Source organism: Solanum tuberosum, unplaced genomic scaffold (assembly GCF_000226075.1).
Source record: "Solanum tuberosum cultivar DM 1-3 516 R44 unplaced genomic scaffold, SolTub_3.0 scf00681, whole genome shotgun sequence".
Lineage (NCBI taxonomy): Eukaryota > Viridiplantae > Streptophyta > Magnoliopsida > Solanales > Solanaceae > Solanum > Solanum tuberosum.
Window position 1 is genome coordinate 129,859 of NW_006239610.1, and position 13,549 is coordinate 143,407.

Below are 13,549 nucleotides of genomic sequence, written 5' to 3' on the forward strand. Positions count from 1 at the left end.
ATATTAATTAAAAGGACAATTTGTTATAAGAAGATGTAATTGTGTGTCTTAGCCAAAGAAAGAAAACATACTTTTGATCAATTTCACTCATAGATAAACATGCATTATTTACACTTACACGAGAGAGAACATTGTTTATGGATATATCATTTCTATGTTTATTTCCACAAACATTATATAAACAATCCACTTGGATCTAAAAGCGAAATGAATGATAAAAAAGATTCTGTAAGAGATATTTTATGCTTGTTTTATGGATAATAATTATCTTTTACATGATATAGACTTGAATAGGAGCAGTAAGGATTTTAATATGCCAATAGCCTTGTTTTATAATTTCAGTTAATAAAAAAATTAAAGTGTATTTGTTGGTCTTTAATAATATATCTAATTAGATACTATTTTATTTAGCGAAGGATAAATGATAATCCAACTTTGGATTTACTATCTTTCCACTTTTATTATGATATGATAAGCTTAAACTTAGTTGCTTCTAAATATAAAAATGAGTCATTTTTTTTAAAAAGCTGATCAATAAAAAAGATTGTTAGACATAAAAAAGGAGACAGTAGATATTAATTATAAACTTTATAATTTAATGTACATTTTGGTATTCATTAAATATGTTAATTTTATTTTTGAAAATAGCCGAATTAAGAACAAAAATCGAATGGTCTTGATCCGCGTAAACTAAGATAACGGTTGATTATAATTTTCTTTAAAAAATAGTATATTTGGGTGAAGTTTCAAAATGTGTTTGACCATAGTTTTTTTAAAACATATCAATTTTTTTTGAAAAACATGAAACATGACTTATACCCATAAGTTCTAAAAATAATAAAAAAATATGCAATCGTATTAAGAAAATATACTTGTTAATCCCAAATTATGCAAAGCCTTCTTTTGACAGCATCACAAATCATAATCCTATATATAGATAAGTTTAGCATAAAATTATCATTTTTATAATGAACTAGATAGTACATTATCCCAAAATCATAACGTGATATATTAATAAAATTGCTAATAACACAATTATTAGCTACTATAATTTGTCAAATTATAATTAATTACTAAGATTCATCAATAAAAATAAATAAATTACAATGACAGGAGATGAGAGATCTCATATATTAGCAAGAATTTACAGATCTAAAAAAAAATATTATGCATTACAAGGAAATATTATTCAATATTGGATAAAAGAGACCTCATATATTGACAAATATTTACAAATTTGAAGAAAAAATTTATACGTTACAAGCAAGTATTATTCAATGTAGAAGATGGATGACCTCATTCATATATTGACAAGGGTTTACAAATATGAAGAAAATTTATACAAATCAAACAAAACAAATTCAAAGTATGCAATAAATATATTGTTTTTAATATAAAATATGAAAATTCGAGGCCAGTTTTAAATTTAAAACGAAACCTATAGTTAGTTATATCCTAGCCCAAAAATAAGTTTGAAGCCGATTTTGAGAATTCAAAATTAATCTCCAAAAAAATCTTTCAATATTTATGGCCAAAATGATATTTGACCAAAAAAAAAAATTTAACAAATACTTTCAAAATTTATGCCCAAATGAGTCCTGAATCTCAATATCTAACCATTCTTTTTAAAAGAGAATTTATCTTTATGACAAAATAACTTTAATTACATTTTTGACATAAAATATTTTAGCTAAAATAATTTTTGGATTACTATGTTAATAATATTTTATTATTATCTTATTCATCATCATCATCATCATCATTATTATTATTATTATTATTATTATTATTATTTAGGTTGAACCATTGGTGACCCCTTAAAGTTGGCACAAATTTTCACTTAGACACTTTGACTAGACTTGTTTCATTTTAGACACCTTATGTCAGGTCCTGTTGTGTCATTTTGACACTTTTTGCTGACATGATATGGTGAGTGTAATACACTTATAAAAAGTGCATGAAAGGCATCTTTAGCCAATTTTTATTTAATTTTTTCCTTCTTCTTTCCTATTTTTTTGGCCACCATTTTCCCTACCTTAAGGTCCTTCAATGGTGAAAAGTATGGAGAGTGATTTTAGAGTTGAATACACATCTCTATGTGGATTAGATTTGATGGTCAAATTGGTGAAGAATTTTATTGTTAAATCACGACAGTTCAAAATATGTGGTTGAAAGTCGTCATTACGGCTTCACTAACAATTTTTTCTATTGATATTCTTCTCAGCTTATCACTCTTCATAGCTTCTAAAAAGTGCAGTTGTAGATTTGACCATTGATTGTGTGATATTTGGCCTTAGTTACTATCTCAATTCTTCATTAAAATGGCAGTCCTTAGTTTAGAAGTTGAGAAAATGACCATTTGGTTAGTGTATAATGGAATCCTCCGACTAATAAAACTAAAAAGCATTGAGATACGACGGTCGGCGGAGAAAACGAAGGGGGTTGGGTTTAATTTGCTGGAGAAGACGACTAGGGTCGGGGTGGGTGGGTGGGGGGAGTTCTGCAAAGTAATTTAAAAATGATTTAATCCTCTTTAATAATTATTTGGGCAAAAATGCCAAGTGTCATTGACTCATTGGCTAATTTTTAGTTTTATTCAAAATTCATTGTTAAAGAATTGTTTTGGTGTCAAATGACAAATGTCTTCATTTAATTTGGTACTTTGACACGTCATTGGCGAGTGAGTTACACTCCCTTTAAATTTTTTGTTGATTGTGAAAAAAGTGTCAAAATGATACAATACAATATGACATGAAGTGTCAAAACGAACAAAGCTTAGTTGAAGCGTCCAAGTGAAAATTGATGTCAACTTTAGAGGGTCACCAATAGATTAGGCCTATTATTTATTCTTCTTTGGATATCTTTACTGTTTTACTAATTAGTAGTTTTTTCCCTTCAATATTTTGAACTCTTGTATTTTTTTCAGACTGTTCTGAAAAATATTTTTATGAGCAAAAGGTATTAAAAATAGTTTCCTTATCCCATGAATTTTTTTTAAAATAAATATAATATCTACATATATCTCATATTCTTGAAACTCGTTTATAAAATTATACAAAATATATTATTATTATTATTATTATCATTTTTCCTTTAGACAAGAAGAAATATAATTTGGATTTAATGGTTGAGGAGATTGCCGACCCAATTACTCTTTTATGAAGATTACAATGCTCTTTAACTCGTCAAAATAAATATTTAAGGAAATTGAGTGTGACCATTCCAATTGACCTATGTTATGTCTAAAAAAAGGCAAAATTTGTTTTCATGTGGAGCCAAATGCCAATGAAATTGCATTGTTTTTGCTATGCTACTCATAGTATGGAGGTTTGGAAACTAGGTCAAAGAGTCATGATGTTATCAATATTAACGCGGAATCAAGATGTTAAAAATGGCAAAATAATTTTATTTTTGTTTTTTTAAGCAAATGTTTCCAAATATTACACTCCCGTTTGTTCATAGATTCTGAAGTTGAAATTTGAAAATTTGAGTTATTTGAAGTTGTAATTTTTGAAATTTGATGTTGTGTTTGGACACGCATTATATTTTGAAAAGATTTGAAGTTTCTAAGTACAAGTAGTGGCAGAGCAAGAAATTTAGCAAAGAAAGTGCAAATTTTATTATATATATATATGTATACTCATAATGTCTAACATTCAAGTACATATTTACACCACATGATTATATGGCGAAGGACGTGCACCAGACCATCCTTCGTCTAAGATGGCTCCGTCCATGAGTGGAAGTCAGACTAGTTTTTAGGAATATGAAAATATTTGAAGATTATATTTTTAAAATTTAATCAAATTTCATGTTCAAATATAAAATTGAAGATAAATTTTCAAAATTTTGATCAAAAGCTAGCTACATATATTTGGAATTTGAGATTTGAATTCACACTGAAATTAATATTTTGATCAATATATTTTCGATTCTACTATTTTATTTTATGTACATAACTTTTATTTTTTAATTTTCCATCCGATGTTCAGATTGACATGATAAATAACTTGCTAAAAATGTAAGCTGTTTGTTGCATTATGGCTATCAATTTGAGAATCATCTTATTTTAGGCAGTCATTAATAGTACAAATGTGTGAAAATTAGACTTGGAGTGCGTCAAAAATCCTTTAAGAGTAATACTCTAGAAATTCAAATTAAAATGAAGAGAGTTTCTTGTAAGATTGGTCTGAAATGGTCCTTTAAAGTATGGGTTTTTAGATCCGTTTGGTTTTTTTTTAATGTATAAACATGATGGAGAAAGTTTTTTTTTTAATGTATAAACATGATGGAGAAAGTTTAACGTATATATATATATATACTCTTATAGTATCATTGACTAATGAGTAATTTCTTAACAACAAACCTTAATGATACTAAATCAGTATATAATAAAGTAATAATAAAAAATTTATATATTAAAATCAAGGTCTAAGTGTTACCCTTATATAGTTTCAAGAGTCAAATTTTATATGATACATTATTATTTTAATCTTGAATACTTTCTTTGGATGGATAGGAAAATATTATTTGTAGTATTCCTTTTAGATAATTCAAATTTCTTGAACTAAAAATATTAGTATACTATTCTTATTAGTATTTCAATATACTCTTACTCCTAACTTGTGGTCAGCATGGTGTAGCCCTAACTAACTATAAGAAGAGTCATATACTATTTCTTCTACTACTATTATAGAATTATGTAATACAGCATGGTTTGATGTGTACTAGCTATAATAAAAATTATTTGGTCTAATACTATAGTATAATTTGACACGTGAAGTTAAGTATTAGACCACTTCAAAGCATATATTTTGTTATGACATGAGACTTTTTCCACTCGGAAATTTTAAGCCTAATGGACCATGTTATACTTTAATAAGCTAGCATTTATTCATAAATTTAATTAAAATTTGAACAAAAATGAGTTTTTGAAAAATAATTTTTGAAATTTGAAGTTTTATTTGAATATATTTTTCATGACAAGGAAAACCAGCAATCGCTATCTGCTCCTATACAATAACTCGCAAATCACACGAGAGGTAACCCGTACTAGATAAGCCCGGTGCGACCAACTTGACCCAGAAAGCAAACCCCTTGCTTTTGCTGGCAAGAAGTTTCGAACTTGAGACCTCCAATATGGAAGTCTCTAGCTCAAACCACTGGGCCACCCGGAAGGTTCTAAACATCTATTTTATTTGGGGAAAAAATAAAAAATTGTTAGTGAAAGTGAAATTAAACCTTGAAAACTAAGATAAATTTTTAAAAATTGATCAAATTTCATGAGAAAACAATATTTTAATTTTTTTAATATTAGAACTTATCTTTTTTTTCTTTTTTTTTTTAGCTTTCTTATAGATTTGGGGAGTTTCATCACGCCATGGACCAAGTAGTTATAACCGCGTCTAGGCATAATTGAGTTTGAGGTAATTCTTGTTGGAGTAATTAAGTATGATAGTGATATTTTGCTACTCCATGTTTGTCAACTTGTAAAATTCGAAGGTAACATCTAGGTGTGTTTCGTAGGAAGGAAGTAATTTTTCAATTTTTTTATATTTGATTAGCTTAAATATTTTTAAATGAATTTATTTTCCTTGAATTTGAGAAAAATGACTTTCCTTTTATAAAGTAAGGAAAATATTTTCCAAAACTCACAACTAGACCCGATCTTACAACCAAATCTCAAACCAAGACCCGATCTCTAACTTGGAATTGACTATCAATCTCGACCCAGAACCTAACTACCGAACGTGATACAGGTGCTGAGACCCAACCACTACCAATGATCTTATTCTTGACCTCTATCAGGGTTGGGGTTGAGTCTTGGGTCAGGGTAGAGAGTCGAATCATGTGTTGAGGTCAGGAGTAGATTTTTATTGGGTCATGATCAAAATTTGAGTCTCGGGGCAAGAGTTGGATCCTAGCTCAAGGTCGGGAGTCGGATCCTAAGTCAAGGTCAAGACCCTGATCCTGAATCGGACTCTTGACCCTGAATCTAACTAGGAGCCAAACTCCTCACCCTGATCTAGTATCCAACTCCCGACCCGGGTCCATGCTAAAGGATGGGGATTCAGATCTGGTGTTATAACATTTATTGAGATTATTCCTAAATTTTCTTGGAACAATGTATTTGTCTTACTAATCGAGCAACATAAAATAAGAAATATAATCACTTATTTTGAAAATACTTTTCCCTCCTACCAAACACACCCGTGTCCAATAGAGTAGTTGAGATGCTCATAAACTAATCCAAACATATGTCATTATTTTTAAAATAATTAAATTTATTTTACCTCCTTAACCTCTAAGGGTGGGAAATAATACCCCTTCACCTTTTAAATGGGGAATGACAACCTCCTTAAATAATCCCTACTTTTTTGTTGTTGGAGTTTTTTTTTTTACAAAGAAAAAGTGTAACTGTTTTTCCCCCCCAACCTTTTTAATCCAAAGTCAAAATTCATACATAAAAATACCAGTGTTAATCACCTTAGCTAATTTTATACATATAATATAAATAGAACACACATAACTGAAAGTCCTTCATCTAATGTATCTTTAAGAAGAATCATTGAACTTTTCACACAAGGTTTACATTTCATCATATTAATTTTGATACTTCTCTCATACATCAATTGGAGATTATTTTGATAAATCGAGCAGAATTTTATCCTACATGAAAGCATTTCATGAATTTTATAATTAAGAATATTTTTTCTCTATTAAAATTTTTGTTGAATGCAGAAAAACGAAACTCATATACTGTTTTGGATTTAAAAAAAAATATATGTATACTTCACCTTTTATGTAAAGTATCATGTTAGGTGGTAGGATATATAGGAAATCTTTGAAACATTTTTGAACGAATTTAGCATCCATTTGAAACATATGAATGTAAAAAAATCCAACTTAATTCAGGTGAATGTAAAACTCTTGCAGAACATATCACATCGCATACACGAAGACAGATATTTCGATATGAACATTATACTTGTAAAAACTGAAGAACCTTCACTGAAACATGAGAAAATAAACAAAAGTTTCCACTTCACAATACAATAACACGAATGACGATGGAAAATATAACTACTCAGTAGCGAAAATGTAACTCTGCTTTGCTCAGCTAGTTCTAGTTCTAGTTCTAGTTCTAACATCACAACGACTATCTAAGTCGGATATTTAAACCTTAATGGCATACTTTCTTAATGGAAAGTACATCTCTTTCTTCTTCTCTCTTTCCGTCTTCAAAGATGCCTGCATGTTAAGCACGCACAAGTCGTCAATTCAAGAGCAAGAACCACGAGTCAGAAGTAAGTTTAGAAGAAAACACAAAAGACGTGCCCCAAAAAACACATGATATCTGAATTTAGCAGTCTCAGCTGAATACATACTCCAAAAGCAAAAGCAAGTGCTTATGCTGATAGTGGACTATTCTAATGTAACTTGAATAAATATTTACCCCCAAAAAATCCAGGCAAAACTAGCCAGCGAAATGAGAATTGTCATATTAAGACAACGAAATCCTTAACAAGAACCCTTCAGGTGTTATTTGTGCTTGTTGGGGTGAGGGCGATCGGTACAGCTGTAGACTGGTGGAAGTTTGTGTTAGGTGCTAAGCTAATAATGCTGAGTGAGCTCGGCATATACACACACAAAAGCTAAACGTTTACTTCCAGAATTAGGCAGTATACAGAGAGGTTAACCAATTTTACTTCCAAATTGTGAGTACAACAGAATAAGCACCGGAGAATAGACAACATAATTCGGAGCTAAATGGAATAAAAATGAACATTTATGTGTTCTATTTCTTCCCTCTCCTTGCATTACCTATTACCAGCAATCTGCTTTGTGTAATATTGCAAAGAGGGTAACTGACATGCAAATGTCAACATACTTCAAACCTTTTTGGGCATTTAACATGTATATGCAAGATGAGAGATTGGGTTGTGCAGTTCCCCAAATAGTTGGATCTAAATACCACGGGCAGATCATTGATCGAATTCCCTCCTTCAAAAGAAGGAAGCAGTCTAATGCCAGTAAACATTTAAATGCAACATGGTATCAAATGAGCACAACATTTTACTTTCGAGCGGTAAATCAATACACATTTCCCAACCAAACAACCCCATAGAGATACTATGCAACATTTTGATAAACTACACTTCAATTCCAATCTAGTTGGGTTCGGCTATATGAATCCTTTATATCCATTCCACTCTATCCAAGCCAAATTCCTTCTAATACAAAATTTTGTCTTTTAAGGATAACTTAGTGGCATATAACTGTGACACGCTGGAAAAAGAATATAGTGCCACTAATAATAACAAATTCAAAATTTTGCATCACATTTAAAGAACAAAGTACAAAACTAACAAACTATACCAAACAACACAAAAGAAAGCAATAATTTTACGTCTACAATGGCAAATCATTATATAGCTCTTTCAATTATTAAAAAATTAACATCAAATCCATAAGAATCAGGGTCAGGATGCAATTACTTGGTGCTTTGTAAGACGTCTACGGATGGCTCTGGTCTTCTTGGGACGAAGGTCGAGAGGCAAGTACTTCTTATTCTTATATGCTTCCCTTAGTGCTGACTTCTGCCTCTGCGATATCACCGTCAACACCTGTGCTACTGACAGCCTTACCACCTTTCTGCATTAGAAAAAGGTGAACCATTTCAATAAATGAGTCAGTTTCACATATATGTCAACACGGACAGATGCAGCTTCGTGGAAGCAAGTGTACACCACCACTTTAGGTTCAACTATGTATATCCATATAAAAGACAACTAAGGCTCTATCCAACCAAACTGACCAAACTGAGGCCGACTATGTGAGACCTCACTGTTCATGATCCACACCAAGTGTTTATATCAAACCAATACAACTTACCATGGTTAAGTGATTTAATAGAGTAAAAATACATGTTGATTAATCATGGTCAAGTAAAAAAGTCTATGTACAAACATATGGCATAGATGTATTGAATTGGTGAAAACACCCAATACGGATAAGTTTTCACCCTGTTCATGAGGTTCCATTTAAGCTCAACTCAGTCAATCCAACTCTATATAGTTGATTTTTTTTATAAAACAGAGATTTTTACTGTGTTGTTGTAAAAGAATAGCACGGGCAGTCCTACTCTACACCTACTGATTTCAAATTATAGATCCCCTCTGTGACGATAACCAATTGTTGATGTATATCATATTTATACTCTGCATCAACTGGTTTCAAATTCTTTTATTAACTTTGTGTATTACTAATACCTTGTTTAATGTACTTTTTCAACCTATGCATACCTAATACACTCTATTAGCATGGTTAAAGAAACAATTACTCCTCGTAGAAATTATGCAATGCATGTTATTTTTAATACATCAAACCAAACTGTGCATAAGAAATAATCGTAACTAATATCAGCATAACAAACATTAATAATACAACACTCTATTCATCACTATTCTTATAGTGCCACCGGAAATTTCAAATTCTAGATCCGTTTCTAATTTAATTTAATACAAAGACGCAAAAAATGAATAGAAATTTTACATTTTAGAGAGCTTGTTGGGGGCACCGCCAGTGACTTTAGCAACACGGAGGAGAGCGAGTTCAGTTTTGAGATCCTTCAACTGACCCAAAAGATCAGCCTTGGATTTCTGCCTCAATTCGTGAACTTTGATCCTTGCTACAAAAAAAGAAGAAGAGGAAAATACTCAGTAATTAACAAAATGTAATGCGAATGATGAAAATGAAAATGGAAGTTCTTAGCTTGTACTTACCCATGGCGCTTCTCTCACAGGTTCACTCTTCTCACACTGAAGAGAATTCCGAAACCCTAGGAGATGTTAAAATTCAGAAACCCCCTAAATTGATAGGATGAGCTGTATGGGCTATGAAGCTTATGGGCTTGTATATATTTAAGGAAAATAATTAAAATATAAACTTATCTAATCATATTCTCTAAAATTTTCTACCATTTGAAAAAAAGAGAAGTAAATTTTAGGAATAACAAATATAAAAATTATATTATCGTTGTATAGCTACAATATTGATATTTGCGCTCCATAGCCAAATTATGTTTGCTAAGGAACATCTGATTTGTATAAATCGCGGTGATTTGTATAACTAGGATGCTAATTTGTCTGTCTATGAAAATTGTGTTTGTATATGTATATGTTTTCTATGTAAGGCTAGAGCGGCGAGCGAGATTGGAAAAAAGAGGAGAGTGGTGAGCGAGAGAGGACAAAGAGTGTAGAGAGGTGAATTGTATATGTATATCAATTAGATAATTATATTTATGTAACTACTATGTATATGTATCTATGATTGTGTTTGCATATATGCATACAATTTGAATTCGTATACAATTGAATTGAGTTAAAACATTTGTATTTGTATATCAAATCCCTCTCTTTTGCTTTATACAAACACAAATTATACAGTGTATTTTGTATAGTTTGTGTTTGTATAAAGCGAGAGAGAGAAAAAGACAAAAGAGAACTGACAGGAGAAGATTTGTATTTGTATAATTATAAGTGTATCGGACAGAGAGATATGTATTTGTATTTGTATATACAATCTTCTCGCTTATACAAACACAAACACAAACTATACATATGTGTTTGTATAAAGTGAGAGTGGCGAGGGAGAGATGACTGAAAAAGAGGAGAGTGGCGAGCGAGATTTCAGAGAGAGGAGAGAGAGTCGAATGACAAAAAGTTTGCTGCGAATTGAAATTAAATGAAACTATAGCTATAACATTTATTTTGAATTAATAGTTTGTTATAATGCACAATTTTTCCTTTGAAAAAATTACAAAAATCTCTACTCTCTTCTATTCTCGAATACATCACTTTACTCGATGTATCAGTTGAATACATCACTTTACGTGATGTATCGGGACGTACACGATGTATCGAGACGTTGAGTGATGTATTCGAACTCGAGACGCGATGTATCTCGATATTTTGGATGCATCTAGATTCCACCAAATTTAAGGAATTTTTGTAATTTGGAAAATAATATGGATAAAATGTAATTAACTCTTAACACTATGAAATTTGTGTAAAATTTCCTACTTTTAATGCCCCATATATGGGATAAAGATGATAAATAAGAGGGAAAATTACACATACATTCATACCATATTATAATTGGCAAAAGGCATAAATTGCCCCCTAAACAAAAACCCTAAATTTTCACCCAAAAATCTGAATCAAGAACCCTAAATTCAAACATAATTCAAAATTCCTTCTTTTGAATCAAAGGTAACTCTTTTTCATTATTATTCATTCATCTCTTTTCCATTTTGATTCATTTCTCTCTTTTTCATTTTGATTTGTTTCTATCTATTTCGTATTTTGAATTTTTAGTTGTTTGATTCGCGGTAATTCTTATTAAGGTGCTACAATGGCTCGAATAAGCTTGACTAAGCTATGTTTACAAGAGGAAGATCATGAATTGGAAGAGGTGCGATGCAAACACGGATTTGTTTTGCCTTTGCTGACCTCTTGGACCCCGAGAAATTCTAGTAGAAGATATTGGGGTTGTCCTTACCATGGGGTAAGTTAATCTTTTTTAAGAGTTGCATAATTCGTTTTGTTGTTTCAAGAGCCATAGAATGATTCGTTTTGTTTTTTAAGTAATGCTAGTTCATGCGATTTTTGGCTTTGGAAAGATGATTATATTGATCCAAGATCCAAATTTGTGATTCCCAAGTTGTTGGGAAGAATTGCGGAGCTTTGAACATAGTGTTGAATCTTCTCGAAAAGTTGAACTTCGGATAAGGAAATCAACAAGCCTACTAAGTCGACCAAATCCATGGAAAGCAAAATAGTTATGAACAAGAAGGAGTCAAAAATGGGCAATTTTGATGATGATTTGAAGAAGATGAAAGCAGTTGATAGGAAATGGAAAAAAAAATTGGCCAAGTCCAAGAAAAGGGAGAAACAACTTTGGATTGCTCTGTTGTGTGTTTGTATTTTAGGTGTAAGTTTAGTATTTCAAAGAGTATTGTTTCTGAAAGGAGAAGGACATTCAAGGAAATTGTCATGATCTCTTATTGTACCAAAAATTTGCAATATTGTGTTGAACTTGTAAGGCTTTTGTGTAATGAAAAGAATTTACAAAGATTTCCTTATCTTAATTTGTCTCATTTATTGTTGCAAGTATTGCCTTTTGTATTTGGTCATAAACTATATATTTAGTGTGTACAACTATCTGCTCAACTGTCTAAACTATACGTTTGTGTAGCCACTGCTTAAGTAGTCACTTATTGCCCTCCATAAACACAAAAACCATCACTAAAAGAGAAGCAATATTGTTACATAAACAGACATTCATAACTGCATAATCATTAATCAAAATAGAAGTTAATATATGTCAAAGCAGTTACATAATCAAACACCACAAATCAAAATGCAGTCACAACTGCAATTCATTGTCTTAAATATAAGGGTACTAAATAGGGATAAAGTGCATTGCATTGTCTATCACCCAACAAAACAAATGTCTACATTGCATTACCAACAAAAATCTACCAAAACAAGTTAGATTGCATTAGAGCTCTCTAGGCTCAAATGTGCAGCCTTAGACCTAGTCTCCATTTGTTTTCTTCCCCTCATCTCTTCAAGTTGGCTTGAGGCCATAGCTTGTTTTCCCTTCCATTTCACACCACATGGTGGTTTATGTCCAAGATCTCCAGTGACAACTGCTGAAGACTTCACATTTCTAAATCTTTTACTAGGCATTCCAGGATGTTCAAATGAATATTAATAATCTTAATTTGTGATTAAAGAAAAAATAATAAATGATATTTAAGTATAGAAATAGGGAACTTACATTAATAATAGTAGCACCACTTTGTGTGTGTAGTGCACTCATTCCAACCATTCTTGTTTTAATAGCAACACTACCCTAAAAAATAACAAAATATTCAGTAAAACAACTTATTTATAACTTATACATGAAGTAAATAAAGGAAACTATATCACCTTTTCTGTTGAACCCTTTGGTCTACCCCTTCCTCTTTTAGTTGGAGCATTAGGTGTTGCTCTTGGGCCAACAATTTGTGTTGATGTTGGTGCAGCAGCAGGGACAACAGTTTATGTTGATGTTGGTGCAGCAGCAGGGCCAGAAGGAGGTCTTGAACTTGGTGCAGCAGGGCCAAAAGGAGGTCTTGAACTTGGTCCAGCAGCAGGTCTTGAACTTGGTCCAGCAGTAAAGCTTGTGCCAGAAGCAGGTGCACCAAGAGGACACTTTCTTTTATTGTGACCCTTGTTATGACAAGTGCTGCATGACATCTCAATCCCTCTTTTGGATAATTTTCCAGTTTTACTGGTTTCACCTTGCTTTTTCTTCCTTTTCTTGCCAGGCCTTCCTGGCATCTTCCTAATATGAGGTCGTATCATAGAGATGTTTTGTGATTCTGGCCATATTTTCAGATTCATAACTGGCTGAATGAAGTAGTTGTATGTCTTCATGTATGTTTCTCTGTTATACCAATGAGAAATGTAGTTGATTGGGTCCAATTTCCTATGGTGAA

At 31.5% G+C, this 13,549-nt stretch overlaps 1 protein-coding gene and 1 long non-coding RNA gene across 2 annotated transcripts; both read right to left on the reverse strand.

The window, feature by feature from the left end:
- Window positions 1-6,982: 6,982 nt before the first annotated feature.
- Window positions 6,983-9,897, reverse strand: LOC102579307 (60S ribosomal protein L35-like). Its single transcript, XM_006366859.2, has 4 exons — window positions 9,786-9,897; window positions 9,556-9,691; window positions 8,499-8,655; window positions 6,983-7,251 (listed from the first exon to the last, which is right to left on the reverse strand). Exons 1-4 carry the CDS (start codon window positions 9,787-9,789, stop codon window positions 7,177-7,179), a joined length of 372 nt encoding a protein of 123 aa, XP_006366921.1. The 5' UTR covers window positions 9,790-9,897; the 3' UTR covers window positions 6,983-7,176.
- Window positions 9,898-12,470: 2,573 nt separating this feature from the next.
- On the reverse strand, window positions 12,471-12,878 carry LOC107058900 (uncharacterized). Its single transcript, XR_001472393.1, has 2 exons — window positions 12,847-12,878; window positions 12,471-12,725 (listed from the first exon to the last, which is right to left on the reverse strand). It is a non-coding gene; the product is annotated as an uncharacterized lncRNA (long non-coding RNA).
- Between the last annotated feature and the right edge of the window lie 671 nt (window positions 12,879-13,549).

Bases quoted from the DNA above. Each gene is read 5' to 3' on its own strand.
- LOC102579307 (XM_006366859.2), bottom strand. The intron at 8,656-9,555 runs GTAAAATTTCTA...TTTCTAATGCAG, and splicing joins CCCAACAAGCTCTCTAAAAT to AAAGGTGGTAAGGCTGTCAG. The intron at 7,252-8,498 runs GTAATTGCATCC...CTTAACATGCAG, and splicing joins GACGTCTTACAAAGCACCAA to GCATCTTTGAAGACGGAAAG.